This window comes from Rhinatrema bivittatum, chromosome 9 (genome assembly GCF_901001135.1).
Source record: "Rhinatrema bivittatum chromosome 9, aRhiBiv1.1, whole genome shotgun sequence".
Classification (NCBI taxonomy): domain Eukaryota; kingdom Metazoa; phylum Chordata; class Amphibia; order Gymnophiona; family Rhinatrematidae; genus Rhinatrema; species Rhinatrema bivittatum.
Genome location: NC_042623.1, coordinates 256375649 through 256400104, shown reverse-complemented (window position 1 = coordinate 256400104; position 24456 = coordinate 256375649). Strand labels below are relative to the sequence as shown.

The window sequence follows — 24456 nt, the reverse complement described above, 5'->3', positions numbered from 1 at the left end:
CATCAGGTCCAACTGTGGAGCACCCCATCTGGCGCAAATGTGATTCCACGCCTCGTAAGTCAACTCCCACTCTCCGGGGTCGAAGCGCTGTCGGCTGAAGATATCCGTTTGCACATTTTCCACTCCCATGACATGCGACGCAGTGATGTCCTCGAGATGAATCTCTGCCCCAGGCGAACAAACGTCGCACTTCCAGCGCCACTGCAGGGCTCCTGGTTCCCCCCGCCTGTTGATATATGCCACTGTGGTTGCATTGTCAAACAAGACACTCACCATCCGACCCCTGACTAAGGGCAGGAACACTTGAAGGGCCCGGCAAGCCACCTGGGTTTCGAGTCTGATGATGGACCTAGATTTCTCTGACATTCGCCACAGGCCTTGAGTGGTCTTGTCTTGACACACCCGCTCCCCATCCGGAGAGGCTGGCATCCGTAGATACGACCACCCAAGCCGGGGGGTCCAACTCCACCACTTTCTCTAGGTTGTAATGCAACAGCCACCAAGAGAGACTGCGACTGGGTTCCTGAAGAAGAGGCAATGGAATATGGAACTGCTCCCACACAGGGCTCCACCTGGACAACAGCGCACGTTGTATACGTCTCAAGTGCACAAAAGCCCAAGGTACCAGCTCTAATGTGGACGCCATGGAGCCCAAGACTTGGAGATAATCCCAGGCTGTTGGCACCGTCAAGCAAAGAAGGTCGTTCACCTGAGTCTGTAACTTCCCCACTCTGTCTGTCGCCAGGAAGACCTTGCCCTTTTGCATGTCAAACCGCGCTCCGATGTACACCAGGCATTGTGCGGGCACCAACTTGTTGTGGAGCTGGACCCCCTGGCCCAAGTTTATGTTGGCGCTACCCGTGGGGAAGCCCCCATGGGTCCCCACAGTCAAGAGGCGGGGCCGAATGGGAAGCAAAGGTCGACTGGAGCTTTGTCAATACCAGCCCTCGTTCCCCGCAGGTTGAGCCCTTCGGTACCAGGGCCAGCTGGTCTTAGGCGGGCCTCCGCGTGGTTGATCCTGGAGAGAGTGTCCAAGGCAGGGTGCCAGGAAGCAGTGGAGGCGCATGGTCCGAAGAAGCAAAGTTGAAGACAAGGCCAGGTTCCAGAAGCCTGGACAGACAGAAGCAGGCAAGCAATAAGGAACAAGGTTAAGTCCAGGCTTGAGCGTAGGCAGATGCCTAAAGTAGGCCGAGTCCAAACACAATTAGCTGGAGATGAGATCAGGTTCAAGCTGGAGTCAGGGCAGGTGACTGAAGACAAGATCTGGTTCAAGCTGAGGTCAGGGCAGGCATTTGAAGACAAGGTCAGATACAAGCGAGGGTCAAAGCCAAGGAATCCGTCCAAAGGGTAGACAGGAAGCTGGAACTGGAACACAAGGACTAGAACAGGATCAGGTGCTGGAACACAAGGACTGGAACAGGAACAGGTACTGGAGCAGGAACACGAACGAGCAGCAACTAAGCACACGACAGGAAGCATGGAGATCTCTTGCCAAAGCAAGCTCTGAACGTCAGAGCTTGCATTAAATAATCCCAGGCTGCTGATGACAACAGAAAGGCTGGCAGCCCTTGCCTGCCGCGGGCCCTTTAAATTAACAAGGAAGGCGCGTGCACCTAGAGAATCGCGGGAGGAGAAGCAGACCGGGCACTGCGTCTCTGCCATGCCCCAAGGCACATCAGCAGCATGCCGGGCCGCGAAGAGGCGAGTCGCACCGAAGGCACCCCTCCCCCTCCACCGGAGAGCTGGGGCCCGTCCCCGCTGCGGCCGCGCAGCAGATGAGGAAGTCCGGTCGTGAGCTCCGCAGCCGGGCCGACGCCACAGTACCCCCTTCTCAAAGCCCCCCTCCTGAGTGGCCAGAGCACTGATTGTCCAGTTCTTCGAAGCTCAAATGTTCCTCTGGGTTAAGAAACGGCAAGTTCCGTAAATTGAGGTCCCGCTGAATGCTTGGGGGTAAGTGTTTCAGAGTTGCTCCGAGCCACAACCGGGGCCTCAGACAAGGTGAGGCCAATTCTGGGCGCTCCTGTGGTCCCGACGGGCAGAGGGAGCTGAAGAGGGAGGCCTCCTCCATTTTCTTGTTTTAGAAGGGCATATAGACTCTGGATCTCCTCTTCCTTGTAGGTTAAAAGGGATACGAATCCTTTCATGGCTCAATTGTGTTCCTTTACAAAAACTTCATGTTCGATCATTCTCTGTGTTAGCTGTTCCTTTAGCTGTGTAAAGACAGCCTTCAGGATGTTCTTCCGGAGGGAACAAGGGTTAGCTGAGTCTCCTGAGACCTTTTATTTGGGGAGAAAAAGGTTAGGGAGAATGGTAGCTGCGATCAGTGAACAGGGAGACTCTACCGGTTCTAGACAAGATTCCGAGCACTGCGGCCCCCACTGGATCAGATCGACCGTAGCCCAGTCAAAATGTGGCTGATGCTTCCGTAACCATTGCAGGCCCAGAATAACTGGGTTCACGGCCTTAGGAAGGGCATAGAAAGAGATGAGTTCTGAGTGATCAGGCCCAATTTTCAGCGTAAGGGGCAGAGTAGTCCGAGTCATCAAACCGGGGAGGAAGTCCCCATGAACTGAGGAAGGAGCCAATGGTGGTGTGAAGGGACACGTGGAGATTTGACACTGGTCCACAACTTCCTGCTGAATAAAGTTTCCCCCAGCACCGGAGTCCACTAGGACCTGGGTGGCAAACAGATGTGGGGTTGTTCCAAGGAGGCTGGCAACAGAAATAAGGGTGAATGCCGTAGCGAGACCGAGGGTTACTGATTACAATGTCTCCCAGCGTGGGGTTATCTCCTTCCTTTCTGCTCACTGAGGCAGCAGGTGACCTGAGTTCCCACAATAGAGGCAAAGGCTTATTTGGCGGCAATGAGACCTCTCAGTGTCCGTGAGGCAAATACGACCTAGTTGCATGGGTTCATCTGAGGAATTCTCAGAGGGCAAGGGACAATCATAGTCAGAGAGGAGTGCTTCCCTAGGGCAACTCTTCTGAGTAGAAAGGTTTTCCCAGGCCCACTCCTGGAGTCATCTGTCGATCTTCCCTGTGAGATCGATGAGGCCTTCAAGGGAGGTGGGAAGCGCTCGTGCCACAAGTTCATCCTTGATCCTGGGGGCCAATCCTTCCAGGAAAATGGCGTGTAAGCTGTCCCCCTGTCAATTTAGTTCCGTGGCCAGGGTATGGAATTCAATCGCTTAGTCAGTTAAGGAGCGAGTCCCTTGGCGCAAATGTAAGAGATCGGAGCCCATGGCGGGAAGCCTGCCCCAGTTCCTCAAAAAACCTGTTTAAAAGGCCAAAACGAACTGTGGGAGATTGAAAGCAAGGGGTTGGAGCGCTCCCACAGGGAGGAGGCCCAAGCCAAGTCTTTGCCATCCAGAAGGGATAGAATAAAGGTCGTCTTGACTAAATCATTCAGGAGAAGTGCTGACTGAAAGGTAAAATGCACATGACATTGGTTCAGGAATCTCCGACACTGCTTAGGATCTCCTGCGTAACGAGGCGGTGCCGGCAAGGGAAGGACTACCCGACCGGAATCAGAAACCGGCATGGAAGCTGCTGGATGTGGTGGTGGTGGGGCATGAGGTTGGGTCAGAGAGTCTTGGCGAGCGGCGAGGCGGTTCACGTCAACTACCACCAGTTCAAAGGCCGACTGGAGTTTTTGCAACTTCAAGACAAGCCAGGGATGGCCTTCAGCGCAGCCAAATACGCCAGGTGTGAATCCAATTGGGCGTTTACGCATTCTATGGAAGCTGCCAACACCTCAAGAAACCACTGCTGTTCCTGGATCTTCAAAGCCAAACCCAAATGGCCTGGAGAGCGGAAGGCTCCGCAGAGTCCATGGCCTTGGCAATCTGTTACGGAGGTAGACTTGGCCCAAGATGGTGTTAGTGCTACCCATGGGGAAAACCCCACGGGTCCCCACCAATTGGGAGGCGGAGCTGAACAGGAAGCAGAGGCCGACTGGAGCTTTGCCAATACCAGCCCTCGTTCCCTGCAGGTTGAGCATTGGGTACCAGGGCCGGCTGGGTTTTAGGCGGGCCTTCACGTGGTTGATCCCGGAAAGAGTGTCCAAGGAAAGGTGCCAGGAAGCAACGGATGCGCAGGGTCCAAAGGAGCAAAGTCAAAGACAAGGCCAGGTTCTAGAAGTCCAGATAGACAGAAGTAGGCAAGCGATTAGGAATAAGGTTAAGTCCGGGCTTGTGAGTAGGCAGATGCCTAAAAGTAGGCCGGGTCCACAGACAATTAGCTGGAGTCGAGATTAGGTTCAAGCTGGAGTCAGGGCAGGCAGCTGAAGATAAGGTCTGGTTCAAGCTGAGGTCAGGGCAGGCGGCTGAAGACAAGGTCAGGTACAAACGAGGGTTAAAGCCAAGGAATCCTTCCAGAGAGTAGTCAGGTACAAGCGAGAGTCAAAGCCAAGGAATCCGTCCAAAGGGTAGCGGGAACAGGAAGCTGGAACATAAGGATTGGAACAGGATCAGGTGCTGGAATACGAACACTGGAACAGGAACGGGTACTGGAGCAGGTACACGAATGTGCAGCAACTAAGCACCCGACAAGAAGCGTGGAGACCTGTTGCCAAGGCAAGCTCTGAAGTCCCTTGCCGTCCCTTGCCTGCCACGGGCCCACTAAATTAAGAAGGAAGGCGTGTGTGCCTAGAGAACTGCAGGAGGAGAAGTAGAAGGCAGCGGCATCTCTGCCGTGCCCCAAGGCACACCAGTGGCACACTAGGCTGCAAAGAGGCGAGGCACCCCTCCCCTCCACCGGAGAGCTGGGGCCCGCCTTGCCATGGTGGTGCGGAAGGTGAGGATGGCCGGTATGAGCTCCGTGGCCTGCTGACACAACATGACTGGCTCTTCTGCAGATTGATGACCCAACCAAGAGACTGTAGGGTAGTCATCACTCTCTGGAGTGATCTCTCGCAGTCCTCCCGAGACTTTGCCCGGGTGAGTCAATCATCCAAATATGGATGCACCAAGATCCCTTCTTTGCACAGAGCTGCTGCTACTACTACCATCACATTGTTGAACGTAACGAGGAGCCGTGGCCAGCCAAAAGGGAAGAGCCTGAAACTGAAAATGCCGACCCAGCACCTTGAACCTCAGAATCTTGATGGTCCTGCTGGATCGGAAAGTACAGATAAGCCTCAGTTAGATCTAAGGACAAGAGGAATTCCCCTTTGCGCATTGCCGCAAGCATTGTTCGGAGCATTTCCATGCGGAACTTGGGAACTCGTAGGCACCAGTTCACCTTCTGCAAGTCGAGGATAGGATGAAAGGAACCTTCCTTCTTGGGAACCATGAAGTACACAGAGTACTGACCCTGGCCCTGCTCCGCAGGAGGGACTGGAAAAATGGCGTTGAGATCAAGTAACTTCTGGAGAGTCGCCCACAAGGCCTCTCACCTGCCCCGAAATCATCCGAGACTCTACAAAGGCATCCTGAACTGGAAACAAGAAATCTAGAGCGTAACTGTGTCGGACTACCTCCAAGACCCACCTGTCTGAGGTAATCTTCTCCCACTCCTTGTGTAAGCTGGATAATCTGCCTCCTACAGCTTCTACATGGTAGTGGGGGCCCCTGGCCTCATTGGGGAGGCTTACCGCCTCCTGAGGCACCTGTACCATCTTGGGAGTCCAACGACCTCCATGAAAGGACTGCAGATGACCAGAGCTTTGCCTGGAACAGGTTTACCAGAACGAAAATGCCGAGAATCCCTAAAACAAGCTTGTGAAGGAAAAACTCTCTTACTCAGTTTCCTATCTTCCGGCAAACCTACTGCCCTTAGTCTCCCCCAGTAGTTTCACCAACTGGTCCAAATCCTCCCCAAACAGGAGTTTTCCCTTAAAGGGGAGATTACAGAGCTGCGCCTTAGAGGACAAGTTCGCCGACTAGTTCCGTAACCATAAAAGCGTGCGAGCCGCCACAAAGGAAACCATACTACGCGCAGAGGTGAGAACCAAATCATAGAGAGCATCCGCCACATAAGCCACTCCTGCCTCAAGGCAGGCACTTGCAAGGGCAAAGAGTCGCCCATTGCTAACGTCTCCACAACCTTCTAGACCCAACACAGACAGGCACGCTGCGTCATGCTGGCACACACCGCCGTGCGGAGACCACAAACAAACGCTTCAGCTGAATTTGCAGTTTGCAGTCCTGCAGGTCTTTCAAATCAGCCGCCCAGCCACCAAGATTGTTGTCTTCTTGGTGACTGCCGAAACAGCCGCATCCACCTGTGGCACTTTCAGAAGGTCCAAGGTCTCCAGAGAGAGGGAGTAAATTTTTTGCCTTCGCTTGGCCCACTTTCAAGCCAGAATCAGAAGAGTCACCAACTTCCTGATCTTCTTGGGCAGGGGAAAGGTGGTTGTTGGTCCTCGCAGACCACCGAGCACCAGATTGACTCCCTCACTATCCAACTCTTCCTGGGAGACCTTAACCCCCAAATCTTCTAAAACTTGGGGAATCAATGGGTGCAGCTCCTCCAGCTTGAACAGCCAGACAACTCGAGGGTCATCCCCCTCCGGGATTGGGAATCCATCCAAGGCTGGGTCATCCGTGTTGGGATCTCCCAGGTTTGCGCAGGGATCAGATCCCAGGTCCGTCCCCTGCATGTCTGGAGGGGTCACACTGCAGTGCTCCCATAGTGTCCCCGCTGGAGGCCGGGTCACTCTGCGCCTGACTGAGCCCCAGGGGTCACAGGGGATCCTGAGGATCCTGAGAAGAAAGTTTGGATCCCCACAGGACAGGTCCAACGACTGCTCTCCTGCTCTTTTAATTCTGGATCTTTGATTGGCCAAAAAGGCCCCAATGAAGCAGCACAAATTCAGGCAAGAAGGGGGTGGAGGAGCAGGCTGCTCCTCCACCCCCTGCAAGAGCTCAGGCTGTACAGCGTCGTCCAGAGGCACACAAACCAGCTTCATGGGGGAAAGGGGGGGAGGGGAATCCCCCCTGGCACCACGAGGTCAGAAGCCTTGACTTCCGAGGCAGAGGCAGGAGACCTGGCCGAACAGAGACCTAGCCTAACTGAGCGGCCCCGTCCTGAGGGGCCCTCCTCTCCTTACCCACAGTTACACAGAGGGAGCATGAATCTGACATGCGTGGCCATCTTGGATTTCGTCACCATGTGGCAACCGTGGAGAGCTCCGACGAAAACAGCACTCACCGAAAAGGAGCCGCACTCAGCCACCTGCTGTGGACCAAAGCGCCTGCAAGACCAAGGCTCCAGGGCCCATAGCTGCTGCCCCGAAAGCAATCACTCACATCACGGGATGTGAGAAAGAACCAGCGCACACCCCGAAAGAGCAGAGTGAGCCCCTTCCCTTCAGAAAGCAATCGCGTCTGAGTCGCACCTGCCCGGAGCCCCAGGCTGCCAACCCTCACACCCCCGAGACACTGACTGGTCTCCTCCGCAGGCCGCAGTACCCACTGTCCCGGCCAGGCCCCAACTATGTCCAGAGGCCTACCTAAGGAACGTCTTAGGTTTTAATCATTTTTCTTTTTTTTTTTTTTTTTTTTTAAATAAAAACTTTAGCCAACCTCAGCAGGACCAGAGGAAACCGGGAACAGCTTATGAGGCTGAGGGAACCAGAAGCCTCCAGTTATCAGGCCCTCTGGCAGGGTGCAGGCAAAACACAGTCAGGGATATCTAACCCCCCCCCCGAACGCCTGGCTCCACTAGAGGGATGGCCCGCAACAGTTCATGGAACAAAATCTCGGCTCACCTAATCTAAACTAACTACACTTTTTTTTTTTTTTTTTTAACTAAACCCTAGACTGCAGGTTTGCATCTCTACCATCTGCTGGAGTCAGATACTGAGGGACTGCAGGTGGCAGTCTCTCTTATGCAGCAGTATCCAAAGTTTTTGTTCTCTGGCTCCATCTGCTGGTAGGGATACACAACCCACTGGTCTGGAATGATCTGAGTATGTACAGAAATATCATAATGCCTCTGTATATCACTCTATATTGCAACCACACCTTCAGTATTGTGTGCAATTCGAGTCACTGCATCTTCAAAAAGATATAGCAAAATTTGAAAAGATACAGAGAAAGGCAAACAAAATGATAAAAGGGATGGAATGATTTCCCAATAAGGAAAGGCTAAAGAAGTTAAGGCTCTTCAGCATAGAGGAGAGATATTATAAAGGTCTATAAAATAGACTAGAGTAGAATGGATAACTAATCAGTTGTTTACTCCTTCAAAAGGTACAAATACTAGGGGACATACATTGAAGTTACTAGGCAATACATTTAAAATGAATAAGAGAAAGTTTTTTCACTCAACATATAATTAAGCTCTGAAATTTGTTGCTGGAGTATATGGTAATGATGTTAGCCATATACAAAAGGCTTGGACAATTCCTGGAAGAAAAGTCCAGAAATCATGATTATGATGGACTTGGGGAAAATCCACTGCTTATCCCTGGGGTAAGCCTTTTGGAATCCTACCAGATATTTGTGACCTGGATTGGCCACTGCTGGAAACAGAATACTGGGCTCGATGAACCTTGGTATGATCCAGAATGGGAAGACATATTCTTGTGTTACAAATGGCTCTCCTATGAGGAAAGATTAAACAGGTTAAGGTTCTTTAGCCTGAAGAAGAGACAGATAAGAGGATATATGACAGAGGGCTATAAAATCATGAGTGGGATGGAACAGGTCAATAGTGAATGGTTATTTACACTTTCCAATAGTACTAGAATTGGGAGACACGCCATGAAGTTAATGGGTAGCATTTTTAAAAGAAACTAGAGAAAGTATTTTTTTACTCAGCATACATTAAACTGTGGAATTAGTTGCCAGTGGATATGGTGAAAGCAGTTAGCATAGCTGGGTTTTCAAAAGGCTTTGGACAAATTCCTGGAAGAAAAGTCCATAAACCACTATCAGCCATATAGACTTGGGGAAACTACTGCTTGTCCTAGTTTATTGCGCAAGAAGGACTGGACCTATTCTTTGGAATCTTATCAAGTATTTGTGACCTGGATTGGTCACTATTGGAGATCAATGCTGAGCTTTATGGACCTTTAGGTCTGACCCAGTATGGCAGCTGCTCTGGATCAATACCATATGTAAGGATTCTTAAAAGAATCTGTCAATTTCAGAGGTTCAGTATCCATAACTGATGCCATTCACATGCATTAGACATTACAGGCCTGATTTAGAAAATGTTGTTCCTATTCTAAATCAGGTATTCCTATGAATGCTGTCTTTGCAAACAATTTTGCCTATTATTGCTTTTTTTTTTTTTTTTTACCTAGAACATGCTGCTATAGATTTAGCATTTTTCTAGCACTTACAGAGTGCTAACACTTATTTCATTTAAAAAATATGAAATGCTTATTGTTTTGCTTTTCCTACAAGAACTATGTTGTCTTTAATGGATGTGTCAAATTAGGAAAACTATTTATTCTGAGGTTTAGTCAGTTACAACGAATGTAATAATTAAATTCAAACCCAGCTTAAGAAAATAGTTCTCATTAACAATCTTAGTTCTAATAGGCAATTTTCCTTTAAACTCAAATGTCTTTGTTTAATTGTCCAAAACATTTTCTTCATGCTTCCTTCCCACATAACCATAGAGGTTAAATTATATAAGAACCTTCTGCTCAGATATAAAAATTATACTTTTGTATATACAGTGCTGGCCCTTTACAACAGTAGAATACCTGCAATATTTGCAATAAATCACAAATGTAATCATTGAAGTCAAAGGTAAATTTTGCAAAGATATGCAAATTGCTTTCAAAATCCTAGCAGGACATATGCCTGGGAGAATTATATGCAATATTATATCTATATATCTATATCTCTCTATAGATAAATAGATAAATATATAGATATATATTAAAATTTCTGTGTACAATATTTTAAAATTCTGCAGATTTCATTGCTTCAGATAACACAATATAATCACTGCCTTTGAAATTATAATGCAATAAAGAAAAAAAGTTTTTATACCACATGGTCCTTCCCCATGCTCAACAGCCCTCCCTAGTTTTCTCTCCCTTATGGCTTGAACCCTTCCCCCCTTGGGACAATCCCCCAATTCATTTGCTACCTTCCCTCAGTGTGGACTCCTTTCCCATCCCTTTCCCCTCTTCAGCTTTCATTCTGAGTGCCCCATTCTGTGTGCTTCCCCAGAAGACCCTCAACTCATTCTCTCTACTCCCCTTACCCCAGTTCAGACCTCCTTTCCACAAAATTCCCTCTCCCCATCCCCCAAGCAAGATCCCAAGCTTTCTCTCCCTCCTCAGGCTTGATTCCCACCCCTAGCTTTGTCTCTCTACTTCCCCCAGCAAGATCCCCAGCTTTCGCTCTCTGGCCACTCACAAAGTTTGAACCCCAACTCTCTCTCTCTGCTCCCCTCCTCCTCCAGCTTTCTCATCACTCCAACAAGACCCCTGAGCTTTCTGACTGGCCCCTTTAAGCAAGTTCCCCCTCTCCCAGTTCTCTCAACTTACCCCAGCAAGAACCCCTAGCTTTCTCTCTGTCTGCCAACCTCTCTTTAGCAAGATACAAGCGGTCTACATTTCTCATTCAGGCTCCACTGAACCTCAAATCCTAGCTCCTTTGTTTGGGCTGTGCAGGCAGGAGACTAGCAACTATAGACTAATATCTCCCAATTCTCTTCCGGGCTACATAGACTAGCAGGCAAAGCAGAGTTGCTTACCTATAACAGGTGTTCTCGAGAAAGGCAGAATGTGTCTTCGCACATGGGTGACATCATCAGATGGAGACCAGATGCGGAAAACTTATGTCAAAGTTTCTAGAACTTTCACTAGGCCACATTGAGCCTGCCTAGTATGCCCTATACCACACGTCCTCTTTAGTTTTCTCATATAGAATTATGATTAAAATGAAATAATAAAGAAACCCAACTCCACGGGGTGGTGGGCAGGTTTCGTGAGGACTAACATCCTGCTGTCCTCGGAGAACACCTGTTACAGGTAAGCAACTCTGCTTTCTCCGAGGACAAGCAGGATAGTAGTCCTCACACATGGGTGAATCCCTAGCTAGAGGCTGCTCCCCAACACAAAAGGGGACCAACAGGCTGTCTCCCTCTCTGTTGGTAACAGAGAGGGAGACAGCCTGACCAACCCTAGGTTGGGAGAGTTAGGTTCTACACCTCAAACAGGTTTCGAAGGACAGACTGACCGAACTTACTGTAGCTTCATCCATCCCTATTCAGACAGTAATGGGATGTGAATATGTGAAGAGAATGCCATGTCACAAACCTTGTAGATCTCATCCATGGGAACTGCTTGCAAGTGGGCCATAGATACTGCAATAGCTCTGACAGAATGAGCCTTGACATGACCCCCAAGATGCAGTCCCCACCTGGGCATAACAGAAAGAGATACAATTCACTGGCCAAATGGATATTGTCAGTTTGGGCAATGGCAACACACAACCTATTCTTATCAAAAGAAATAAAAGTTGGGTAGACTGTCTATGGGCTTCTGTCTGACTCCAGATAAAAGACTAAGGCTCGGCTTGCAATCCAAACTATGCAGTGCTTGGTCGCCATGATGCGAATGGGACTGGGAAAGAATATTGGCAAGATGATTGACTGGTTAAAAATGGAAATCCATCACCACTTTATGCAGGAACTTAGGGTGCATACGAAAAACCACCCTGTCATGATAAACTTAGTATAACCCTGGTGCACTGAGTGACAGCCACCAAAAATATGACCTTCTAATTCAGGTACTTCATGTCGCAGGTGCGCAGCAGTTCAAATGGAGCTTTCACAGCTGAGCTAACACCACGTAAGGGTCCCCAGACACAGCAGGAGGCCTTAGGGGAGGCTCAACTGAAGCAGGGGCACTCATGAAATGGTCAAGTATAGGCTGTACAGAGATTGGCACACCATCTATACTTTAGTGATATGCACAATTGCACTCAGATGAACTCTAAAGGAGTTGGTTTTAAGCCAGCCTCCGATAGGTGTAGAAGGTAATCAAGCAGTTTTTGTGTAGGGCATGAGAACGGATCTAGGGCCTTTTGCTCACTCCACATGGAAAACCTCCTCCACTTCAGTCTGTAGGACTTTCTAGTGGAAGGCTTTCTAGAAGCCAACACGACACGAGATACATCTTCTGAAAGATCAAACGGCTGTAGAATCAACCTCTCAAATTCCAGTCTGTGAGCATCAGGGCCTGGAGGTTGAGATGGCGCGGCCTGCCCTGCACTTGCTTGATGATATCACGGGAAGTTCCCAGACTGATCGGTTTCCGAATGGACAACTAACTCCCGCAGGAGTGGAAACCATACCTGTCTCAGCCAATGAGGGGCTATGAGGATCATAGTCATCCTGTCTTCAAGAACCTTCCAGAGAGTCTTTGCCACTAAGGGAATCAGAGGATATGCATACAGAAGACCTTTGCCCCAATGACGGACAAGAGCATCCGAGGCTGGTTTGCCATCTGACATGTACAAGGAGCAGAACTGAGGCACCTTCCTGTTGCAGGGGGACTTGAACAGTTGTACGACCAGGCTCCCCCAGAGGCAGAATATCAATTTGCTACCCCCCTTGTCCAGAGACCACTCATGGGATCTGAAACCTTGACTTAGCCTGTCAGCTTCCACATTCTCCATCCCAACCAAGTACATGGCCCTCAGCACCATCTTGTAGGTGAAGGCCCATGACTAGATCTGAACTGCTTCCTGACACAGGAGATATGACCCCATGCCTCCTTGCTTGTTCATATACCACATGGTTAGCTGGCTGTCTGTCTGGATCAGGACAACTTTGTTGGACAGCTGATGTCTGAAAGCCCATAGCACGTACTTGATCACCCGAAGCTCCATAAGTTAATTTGACAAGTACATTCCTGAATGGATCAAAGATCCTGGATGCCGAGCCCATCTACATGAGCTCCCCACCTCAGGGTAGATGTATCCGTGGTTAGGATAATTTGAGTCGTGGACTCCGAAACGAGATCCCCTGCTCCAGATTGGAAAGTACTCACCACCAGGACTCACTGTCAATGCGACCAACATTGCTCTATGCTTCAACGGCAAGAGGAAATGTGGTAAAAATGATTTGCATTCAGAAAAAACCGGGGAGTAGCTTGCTTGTTGCAGCGGTTACTACCCCAAACCAAATAAGTCTGATACTTCACTTTCAATGCATATCCAGCATAGCTCTCTGCTTCAAAGGCAGGGCGGAAAGACTGATACTTCACTTTCAATGCATATCAGCATAGCTCTCTACTTCAACGGCAGGGGGGGAAGAGGAAAAGAGGATTTATATTCAGGCAACAACCAACGAGGACTGAATTACATAGTCTGGGTAAACAAATAATTATGGGTGTAGCTTGCTTGTTACGGCGGTTACTACCCCAAATCAATTAAGCTTGATACTTCACTTAGAATACATATCCAACGCAACTCACTGCTTCAACGGCAGGGGGGAATATTCAGACAACAACCAACAAGGACTGAATGGCACAGGCTGGGTAAACAAATAAGCGTGGGAGTAGCTTGCTTATTGCAGCAGCTACTACCCCTAACCAATTAAGCTAGATACTTCACTTAGATGCAGCTCCAGCACTGTTCTCTACATCAATGGCGGGGGTGGAAGGTAACTAGAACCAAAAAGTTACTAATAAGGGCCAAGAGTAACAGATAAGTATGAGAGAAAAAAAAAGTGTGAAAGCTTGCTGGGCAGACTGGATGGGCTGTTTGGTCTTCTTCTGCCGTCATTTCTATGTTTCTATGTTTCTATATGTTCGTCTGCCACATTGGCAAAATTTGAAACTGGGAGCTTTTGGAGCCAAAGCACTGAAAAGTGCCATTTGGGGATCACTGAAGTGATATTTGAGAGAGAGAGAGAGAGAGAGAGGAACAAAAATTGTCAGAGAGGCAAGAGAGAGAAGAACCCGCAACCGTTGCTTCACGGAAAAGCGAAAAACTGAAGAGAGACAGGAAAGGAACTGCGCTGGCGTAGAGGAGCAAAGTTTTCAACATTCTAGGAGAAGTTCCCGCACTGTGCCGCCAGGGGGCACACCGGGACAGCATGGCTAATTCAGCCTGCTTATCTGCGAGAAAAGTCAATGGTGTGCTCAATCACACCGCGAGGCTTACAGCTCACGGAAGAAAAAGAATGAAGAGGGACCCCACGTGAATGCGTGGTATAGAGCACGCTGGGCATACTCAGCATGCCTAGTCAAATTTCTAGAAAATTTGAATTAAGTTTTCTGCATTGGGGCTTCATCTGATGATGTCACCCATGTGTGAGGACTACCATCCTGCTTGTCCTCTGAGAACTGCTCCTCTCTCTCTTCCAGCTGACATTGATGCTATTTAATCCTTTCTTTCAGCCAAAACAGGGCTCCACGTCCATCACTGTTGCTTCCTAGTCTTTACACCTATTTATGTTGGGCAAATACAGAATTCTGCGCAGGAGGGGAATTCTGCACAACTGCATAACGCAGAATTCCTACAGGAGTAATGACAGTGCACTATTGGCTGTTTTAAAGGGCCAGCAATGTAGAACTATAGATTACTATGTATGTCTGCATCAACATAATGGTAATACTACTGTGGAATCATTAGGATCTACCTTACTACATAGTAAACTTGGGCCACAGAAACTAACTTAATAGTCACCAAATAGGTTTTTATAATATTTATAGAAAATAATATGTACTTAAAGATGGAACTATCTTTCAGTATATTAAAGTTTGCCTTACTCTCTTTCTTCCTTTTCTCTACTCATATTTAGGCGTAGCTGCCTCAGTTTCTGCTCCATCTCTTGGTTTTCTAGCTCTAGTTGTACTGTTTCCAACCGCAGTTCTCGTAAGTGCCTGGAGAATTGAAATGTGTATCACTTGTTTTGATCAGTAAAAAATATTTGTAGTATAATATCAATAAGAAAAATGCTATGAATTTAAATACAAAAAACATTTACCTTGATTGCATATAAATATTGTTGCGCGGGCTTGCTCACCTTCATGGTTCCACAGCGGGTTCCGGGACGACCTCCCTCGCGGTAATAGCCAGGCCCCGGCATCTCGCGGTGGTGGTCGCTGGGCCTTCCACTGCATGCCAGGCCTCACACCGAGGCTCGGCATCCTCGGCCATGTTAGCCACGCCCATACGCGTGCGCGGACTGCCCCGACTCATGTAGGGCCTAGGGCGGGTCCTAACTCCACGGCACGCCCTGATTGATCCCTCGATATAAGGAAGTTCCTGTCTCTGCTTCCTTGCCTTGGCAATCGGGTCGGTTTGTTCTAAGATTGCCTCTGCGCTTGTACCTGTTCCTGCTTGTTCCTAGTCTCGTTCCAGGATCCTTCTGTTCCAGTTCTGTTCCTAACTTGTTCCTGTATCTTAGTTCCGTGTCCTGCTTGTTCCTGTGTTCGTCTGTCTGACTACCCAGGTAGAACCCTCGGACTGTCTTACTGGTACTGACCTCGGCTTGCTCTTGACCTGCCTGCCTGCCTGCTGCCTGCCTCAAAGACCACAGCTTGTTCCTGACCTGTCTGCCTGCCTGCCTCAAAGACTACAGCTTGTTCCTGGCCTGCCTGCCTGCTGCCTGCCTCAAGACCTCAGCTTGTTTCTGACCTGCCTGCCTGCCGCCTGCCTCAAGACCTCAGCTTGTTTCTGACCTGCCTGCCTGCCGCCTGCCTCAAGACCTCAGCCTGCCTTTGACCTTGTCTGACCTCCGGTACCTGACCCCTGCTTTGCTGACCATTCCTCAGACTGACCTCTGGATCTTAACCTTTGCCTGCCTGACCATGCCTCCAGATTCTGGCTCTGTTCCTTGCCTTGTCATCACCAACTCTGTTCTGGTTCTCCTTGCTCCAACCAGCAGTCACCTTGGAACCCGATCGCGCTCCCCTGTCTCCGTGGGTACACCGGACTTTCATTCTCTCAGGAGACCCTGTGAGGCCCACCTAAGTCCAAGCAGCCCGGGTCCCTACAAGATACAGCAATGGCCAACCCGGTGGGCCTCTTGGCCACTATGCTTCCCAAAGCAACACTGGCACTTCCTGCACTCCCCAGATATAATGGGAATCCACGCTCCTTTCGTGGCTTCCTTATTCAGTGCTTTATGCAGTTTGCGCTACAACCCTCGTTGTTTTTGAAAGAGATCACTAAAGTCACCTTCATTCTGTCTCATTTGCAAGGGAAGGCTCTTGCATAGGCCTCTCCCTTAGGGGAATGCTCTGATCCCATCCTCTCCAAGCTATCTGACTTCATTGCCCTCTTCAAGCAGACCTTCTGAGACCCAGGTCGTATGGCTATGGCTAGTCATAGCTTACTCCACCTCTATCAAGGGTCAAGGAGCCTCTCCGAATACACAGTGGAGTTTCGGACCTTGGCCACAGAACTTGGGTGGCAAGAAGATTGTCTGCAAGCCATCTTCCGAGATGGACTCTCCTGTGCTCTGAAAGATGAGCTCTCTGTCCGTGAGACTCCCAAGTCGCTAGAAGACTTGATCTCCCTTGCCGGGAGGATTGATCATCGCCTCCGGCAAAGACACCTAGAAGTAAAGGCTCCACGCCCTCCTCCAGTACGCCCCACAAGTGCACCCTACACTCCAGCGAAGACTCCTGCACCATCACCTTCCTCCATGGTAGAACCTAAGGAAGTAAATCGTGGGCGATTGTCTCCGACCGAGAATCTCCGTCAGCGAAAAGAGGGGCTCTGCCTTTACCGTGGCACTTCTGGACATCGTCTGCAGTTTTGCACCATCCGTCCATGAAACTGCAACGCCTGAGCCCAGCGGGGGTTCCCGAGCTTGGAGCTCAACTGTTTCTGGCCCTTAACTCTTGCTTCCTGTATCCCTGGGCATCAAGACCCACGCCTTTGCGACCACTGCTCTCATCGATATCGGAGCAAGCAGTAGCTTCATTACGGACGACATCGTCAAACTCTTGAAAATACCTCTTCAACCCCTAGAGGTAAGTCTTCATATTGCCTCCATCCAGGGGGAATATCTTCCAGGTCTCATTTTCTCACCAGACAGTGGCTATCCATCTCACTGTAGGTACCCTCCATGAGGAAGAGACATCCTTCTACGTCCATAAAACGCTCAACTCATCCGGTAATCCTGGCTCCAGGTCCATGAACCCTAGTTCAATTGGCAATCCCTGCAGTTGGTACCATGGGGCCAAAAATGACAAGACTTGTCTGCACCTGGTATCCCCCATGTAACCAGTCTTGAATCAGTTACCCTTCCAGGTTTAGCGCCTCAGTATTCTGAGTTCAGCGATGTGTTCTCTAAGCCGAGAAAGCGGGATACCTTGCTTCCGTTAGCAAGTTCAACTGTCCTATTGAACTTCTGCCAGGCACTACGCCTCCCAAAGGCAGAACCTAACCGGTGTCCCAGCCTGAGACTCAGGCTATGTCGGAATATATTAAAGAGAATCTAGAGAAAGGCTTTATCCATCCATCTGATCCCCCCGCAGGAGCAGAGTTCTTCTTCGTGAAGAAAGAAAAAGGACGCTGGACTATGTCCCTGTATCGATTACAGGGATCTCAACGCAATAACACATAAGGATCGATACCCGCTACCCCTCATTAGCGAACTGTTCGATCGCCTTGAAGGGGCATGAATTTTTTCCAAACAGGACCTGAGAGGTGTGTACAACTTGGTACGCATCCAACCTGATGACATTTGGAAGTCGGTGTTTAATACCAGAGATGGCCACTACGAATACGTTGTAATGCCTTTTGGGCTATGTAATGCTCCAGTTGTCTTTCAACGCCTCATGAATGAAATCTTCCGAGATCTCCTGTATGATTTCGTAGTCGTATACCTCGAAGACATTCTGATCTTCTCTAAGACAGAATCCCACCATGAACATGTCCGCATCGTCCTCCAAACATCTGAGAGAGAACCATTTGTACACAAAACTGGAAAATGTCTGTTTGAGCGGAATCGCTTACCCTTTCTGGGATACATTATCTCTAATCATGGATTCTCAATGGACCCCGGAAAAAACTTCAGGGGATCCACAACTGACCTCAGCCAGTAGGACCTTCGAGCGTTGCAATGCTTTCTAGGCTTCACCAATTATTACCGGAGCTTCATTGCGAATTAGTCTTCCATAGTTGCCCCACTCACTGCTATGACTAGGAAACGGGTCAACACCCGAGTTTGGACACCCAAAGCAATTGCTGCCTTCCAGAGGATTAAAGAAGCCTTCAGCTCCGGTGGATCCAGACAGGTGGATCCAGAACCAAAGCTACTCCCGAACAGGGCAAGAGGCTGTCCGTGGTCTGATCAACATCACACGCGCAAAGGTTGTGTCCAAACACATATAAGCTAGAAAAGCTGTGTAAAGAGGACCACATCGCAGCTCGGCAAATGTCAATGGGAGACAACAATCAACCTCTGCCCATGACACTGCCTCAGCTCTAGTAGATTGAGCCCTAACCTGACTAGGCAACAGCTGCTCAGCATCAACATATGTGGCCATAAGTACCTCCTTCATCCAGCGAGCTACTGTAGCCTGTGATGCCAATTCGCCCTGCCTTCCTGAGAGGTTTAAAAACCTCCAAATACCTCAAGATATGCTCTTGACATCCAAGGGCCCATAACAGGCGATATTCCACTGCATCTCTTTCCCTGTCCAGAGATGACAGGAAAATGGACTGATTCAAGTGAAAATCCGAGACCACTTTTGACAAAAATGAAGGAACAGTATGTGGCTGTATCGCCGACGTAGTCACTCATAAAACGGCTCCAGGCAAGACAAGGCCTGCAGTTTGGGTACTCTATATGCAGAACAAATTGCCACAAGAACACCATTTTCAAGTTCAGTAACCTCAAGGAAAGGCTACATATCGGTCGAAAATTAGGGCCCGCCAAAAAAATCCAAAACTAGATTAAGTCTCCACAAGGGCACCAGGAACCATAAGGGAGAATGAAGATGCTTCACTCCTTTCAAGAAACGGGGCACATCTGGATGAGCCAACAAGAGTCCACCATTCACCCTGACCTTGGAAACAGACAAAAGCCACCACCTGTACCATTAATGAATTAAGGGCCAACCCTTTATTCAATCCATCCTGCAAAAATTCCAAAATGAGCGGGATCTTAACTGCACGAGGAAGAGAACCCCTCGATCTTCACACCAAGCCTCAAACACTTGCCAAACCCGCACATAGGCTAAGGGAAGTGGAGAACGTTCTCTTTCATGGCAAGGTGGCAATCACCGCAGTAGAATATCCACATTTCAGCAACAGAGCCTTCAAAGGCCATACCATAAGACAAAATCAAGTCGGTTCTTCATGAAGAACAAGCCCCTGCCATAGCAGATCCCTGTGAGCCAGAAACTGGAGGGGAGAGTCCATTAGAAGCCACTGCAAATCTGCATACCATGGTCTCCTGGGCCAGCCTGTGCCACCAGAAGCACTATCCCCCTGTGATTCTTGATCTTCCAAATCATTCTACCCCAACATGGGCCACGGAGGAAAAAGCATACAGCATCTTGCCCTCCAGTCGCTCCTGCATGAGCACATCGATGCCCAAGGAATTTGTATTTCTCCTGCAACTGAAGAAACGAAGAACCTTCATACAGCAAAGAAGTCACCAACAGGTCCAGAAACAGAAGGCCACAGCGATCCACTATCAGCTGAAATGACTCATTTAACAAATTTCATTTCTCCTGGATCCAGGACTCTGTCTACTAAGAAGAAAGTTTGGCTCTTACATTGTCTTTTCTGCAATGTGCAAGGCTGAGATCTCCTGAAGATGCACTTCCACCCATTCCATAAGTTGGGCTAATTCCTGTGACACTTGCTGGCTCTTTGTTCCTCCCTGCCAACTGATGTAAGCCACTGTCATTGCATTGTCCGATAACATCCGTACCGTTTGACCCTGTAATCAGTCCACCGAACCACAAGCATGCCAACCGGACCGCATGGGCTTCCAGCCGATTGATGCTCCAGAGAAACTTTTCTGTACTCCAGCGCCCTTGTGCTGTCAGCTCCTGACAGTAAGCTCCCCAACCATGGAGGCTCACATCCATCACGAGTACTAGCCAGTCCGGTGATTTTTAGGGAAACCCCCTTTCTTAGATGATCCACTTTTTAACCACCCACTGCAAAGTGTGTGTAGACCTCCATTGGTAGCTGAAGCCAAATCAAATAATTCTTAGACTGCGGGCTCCGAGACAGCAGAGTGCGCTGAAGATGATGTATATAAGAACATAAGAAAATGCCATACTGGGTCGACTAAGGGTCCATCAAGCCCAGCATCCTGTTTCCAACAGTGGCCAATCCAGGCCATAAGAACCTGGCAAGTACCCAAAAACTAAGTCTATTCCATGTTTACCATTGCTAATGGCTTGTGGCTATTCTCTAGTGAACTTAATAGCAAGGTAATGGAATTCTCCTCCAAGAACTTATCCAATCCTTTTTTAAACACAGCTATACTAACTGCATTAACCACATCCTCTGGCAACACAAATTCCAGAGTTTAATTGTGCGTTGAGTAAAAAAGAACTTTCTCCAATTAGTTTTAAATGTGCCCCATGCTACTTCATGGAGTGCCCCCTAGTCTTTTCTACTATCCGAAAGAGTAAATAACCGATTCACATCTACCCGTTCTAGACCTCTCATGATTTTAAACATCTCTATCATATCCCCCCTCAGTCGTCTCTTCTCCAAGCTGACAAGTCCTAACCTCTTTAGTCTTTCCTCATAGGGGAGTTGTTCCATTCCCCTTATCTATTTGGTAGCCCTTCTCTGTACCTTCTCCATCGCAATTATATCTTTTTTGAGATGCGGCGACCAGAATTGTACACAGTATTCAAGGTGTGTCTCACCATGGAGCGATACAGAGGCATTATCACATTTTCCGTTTTATTCACCATTCCCTTTCTAATAATTCCCAACATTCTGTTTGCTTTTTTGACTACCGCAGCACACTGTACCGATGGTTTCAATGTGTTCTCCACTTTGACACCTAGATCTCTTTCTTGGGTTGTGCACCTAATATGGAACCCAACATTGTGTAATTATAGCATGGGTTATTTTTCCCTATATGCATCACCTTGCACTTATCCACATTAAATTTCATCTGCCATTTGGATGCCCAATTTTTCCAATCTCACAAGGTCTTCCTGCCAATTATCACAATCTGCTTGTGATTTAACTACTCTGAACAATTTCGTGTCATCTGCAAATTTGATTATCTCACTCGTCATATTTCTTTCCAGATCAATTATAAATATATTGAAAAGTAAGGATCCCAATACAGATCCCTGAGGTACTCCACTGTCCACTCCCTTCCACTGAGAAAATTGTCCATTTAATCCTACTCTCTGTTTCCTGTCTTTTAGCCAGTTTGCAATCCAAGAAAGGACATCGCCACCTATCCCATGACTTTTTACTTTTCCTAGAAGCCTCTCATGAGGAACTTTGTCAACGCCTTCTGAAAATCCAAGTATACTATATCTCCTGGTTCACCTTTATCCACATGTTATTAACTCCTTCAAAAAAGGAAGCAGATTGTGAGGCAAGACTTGCCCTGGGTAAAGCCATGTTGACTTTGTTCCATTAAACCATGTCTTTCTATATGTTCTTTGATTTTGATGTTTAGAACACTTTCCACTATTTTTCCTGGCACTGAAGTCAGGCTAAACCGTTCTGTAGTTTTCCCGGATCGCCCCTGGAGCCCTTCTTAAATATTGGGGTTACATTTGCTATCCTCCAGTCTTCAGGTACAATGGATGATTTTAATGATAGGTTACAAATTTTTACTAATAGGTCTGAAATTTCATTTTTTGAGTTCCTTCAGAAGTCTGGGTGTATACCATCCGGTTCACCTTGCCCTCGCCCTCGCCATTCCGGTTCACCTCGCCCTCGACACCACGCCAAGGTCACTGCCATCAATTCGAGCACCATGTAGCTATGATAACGCTGATGGGTATATTGTTGTTTTTCAACAGATGCACCTGCGCAATGAGCTTCTGTATATGGCCCTCCGCAGGAATACCCTGCCCTGTTTCATGTCGAACTGAACACTGAGATACTCTAGTGACTGTGATGGCTGAAGATGCTCTGGCCAGGATGACACCCAACCTAGCTCCAAGCAACAAGGAGATCACCTGCGCGAACCCGGAGGCTCTCTTCCAGACTCTTGGCCTGAATTAGCCAGTTGTCTAAGTACAGGTGTACCAGAATCCCATCCTCTCTCAACTCCGCTGCCACCACCATATACCTTTGGAAAATGTTCTGGGTGCGATGCCAAACCAAAAGGTAGCGATCACAATTGATAATGATGTCCCAAACCACGAAACGCAGAAATGGTTTGATGCCCTAGCCAGATGGGATATGTAGGTACACCTCGGACAAATCCAGAGATGTCAGAAACTCCCGATTCTATTGCCATTATCACTGAGCGCAAGGTTTTCCATGCAAAAAACGAGTCACGAGCAAATGACGGTTAACCCCCTTGAGATCCAGGAAGGGACGAAAAGAGCCTACTTCTTGGGTACTACAACAAAATAATAGAATATCAGCCCATATTTTCTTAAGCTGTGGGCACTGGAACCACAGTCCACAGACTGAGGAGTCTTGACAATATATACTCTACTGCCTGTCTTTTCTGTAGAGAGTTGCAGGGAGACACCATGAACACGTCCCAGGGAATACTGCAAACCTTCAGCGCATAGCCATCTTGTATCACTTCCAGAACCCACTGGTCTGACGTGATTTCGACCCATCTCCTATAAGAAAGAGAGAGGCGACTCTCTATCAGCACACCTTCACTTATTGGCTCCAATACCTGAGCCTGCACCCATCTGGGCTGCCTTGGAGAAAAAGGACTGACCTACCCAAAGGTCAAGCCCTCTGAAAGGCCGCTCCTCTATAGGGTCAGAAATGTTTGCATCCCCCCAGTACGAATTCTCATGCTGAAGTCGCACAGTATCTGTTTCTTATCTTCTGGCAACTGAAGAACCTGGGTCTCACCCCACTTATTGGCCATTTTCTCCAGCTCACTCTCAAATAAGAGCAAGCCTTTAAAGGGAAACTTCGTAAGTTTAGACTCGGAGGTCGCATCGCCGACCAATTTCTCAACCATAACTGATACCTGGCCACTATTACCGAAGCCACCCCTCTAGCTGAAGTGTGGACCAAATCACAGCCCGCATCTGCAAAAAGGCAGCTGCTGGTTCCATCACTGCCTTGGAATTCACACTAGATTATTGACCCTCCTGAGAGAGAAGTAAATAATAGCGAGTCACCAGGGAACAACAAGAAGCTATCTCAAATTAATTACCAAAACTTCAAAGGCCTGCTTGAGGATGGCCTCAATTCTCCTATCCTGTGCATCCTTCAAGGCAGCTCCCCCTTCTAAGGGGATAGTCACCCACTTGGTAATGGCATACACAAGCGCATCCACTTTCAGAAAGCACAGTTGCTCTCTCACAGCTGGATCCAGGGGCTACAGGCCTTCCAAGACTCATCCCCCTTTGAAATTAGCTTCCCGTGCCCCACTCAAGATCAATCAATTCTTGAATGGCTTCCATAATAGGGAAGAAACATGAGGCTTTATGCAAAGAAATCAAATGGGATCTTTTCTTTGGCTCAGACATGGATTCAGCCCCAAGTACTCCCAGCATCTTCAATGTCTGGGAAATCAGACCCGGTAACTCATCTCTATGAAAGAACCACAACATAGTTCTATTCAGCTCCAAAGTTCTATTCAGCTTCATCATCTGTGCCATCTGGGTCCCTATCGGGAAGATCAGCAGCAGATTGAGGCCTACCTTGATGCTTACCTGCAATGCCAGGTATGCGGGATTTTGCCACCTGCGGCCCTGACCTGTTAAGATTGGCCGGGGCCCAAAGAGAAAAAACTGCAGTCCTTGAAAAAAAATTCTACCCAAGAAAGGGCAAAGGGATCCCTTCCAGAACCAGGGGTTCATCTGTCCTCGCCCACTGAACTACCTTCCCCCGCAGACAAAGCAGTTAGAAGAGCTCCAAAGTCAGGCGGTCCTTTCTAGCAGCTCTTTTCCCATTCCTGCTTCAGGCTGGGAAGAAACCGGTTTAGTAAAATCAGACATAGGCAATTCCCCCTGAGCCTTTAATCAGCATTGACAAGTTAGAGAGAAAGTCAGGCTCGGATGCCCCGAATATGACAAGCAAGACAAAGGGTAAGGCATTTAGATTTCTTTGCTATGAGCGCCATCAGTTTGTCAGTTCACTTAAACAGCCGTCTGAAGGTGTGCATCTAGCTGTATTCGCACTGCAAAAACCTAGGTACCCCAAATTTAGGTATCCAAATTTAAGCCCTTAACACTGTTTCTCGATGAGTGTCCAAAAACTGAGCTCCAAGGGGCCACTCAGACTACGTGTTTAAATAAGCCGCGAGCATGTGAATGCCCAGATGCCCCTATGCACCCAACTGGGCATCTAACTAGGAACCCAACTAGGCACAAAACTGGACACACAACAGGGATGCAAGTAGCACAAACCAATGGAACTGAAGAGGACA

General features: G+C 48.4%; 1 protein-coding gene across 16 annotated transcripts in view; it reads right to left on the bottom strand.

Moving 5' to 3' along the window:
- ZBBX (zinc finger B-box domain containing) overlaps positions 1–24456 on the bottom strand; it is an 881823-nt gene that overhangs the window by 773678 nt on the left and 83689 nt on the right. For 15 of the 16 annotated variants that reach the window (XM_029616113.1, XM_029616112.1, XM_029616111.1 and 12 more), the window contains one exon: positions 14693–14806. The exons of the other annotated variant lie outside the window; for it this stretch is intronic. In XM_029616113.1, coding sequence (XP_029471973.1) covers positions 14693–14806 — 114 coding nt within the window. The remainder of the gene's footprint in view (positions 1–14692; positions 14807–24456) is intronic. 16 annotated transcript variants of the gene reach the window in all.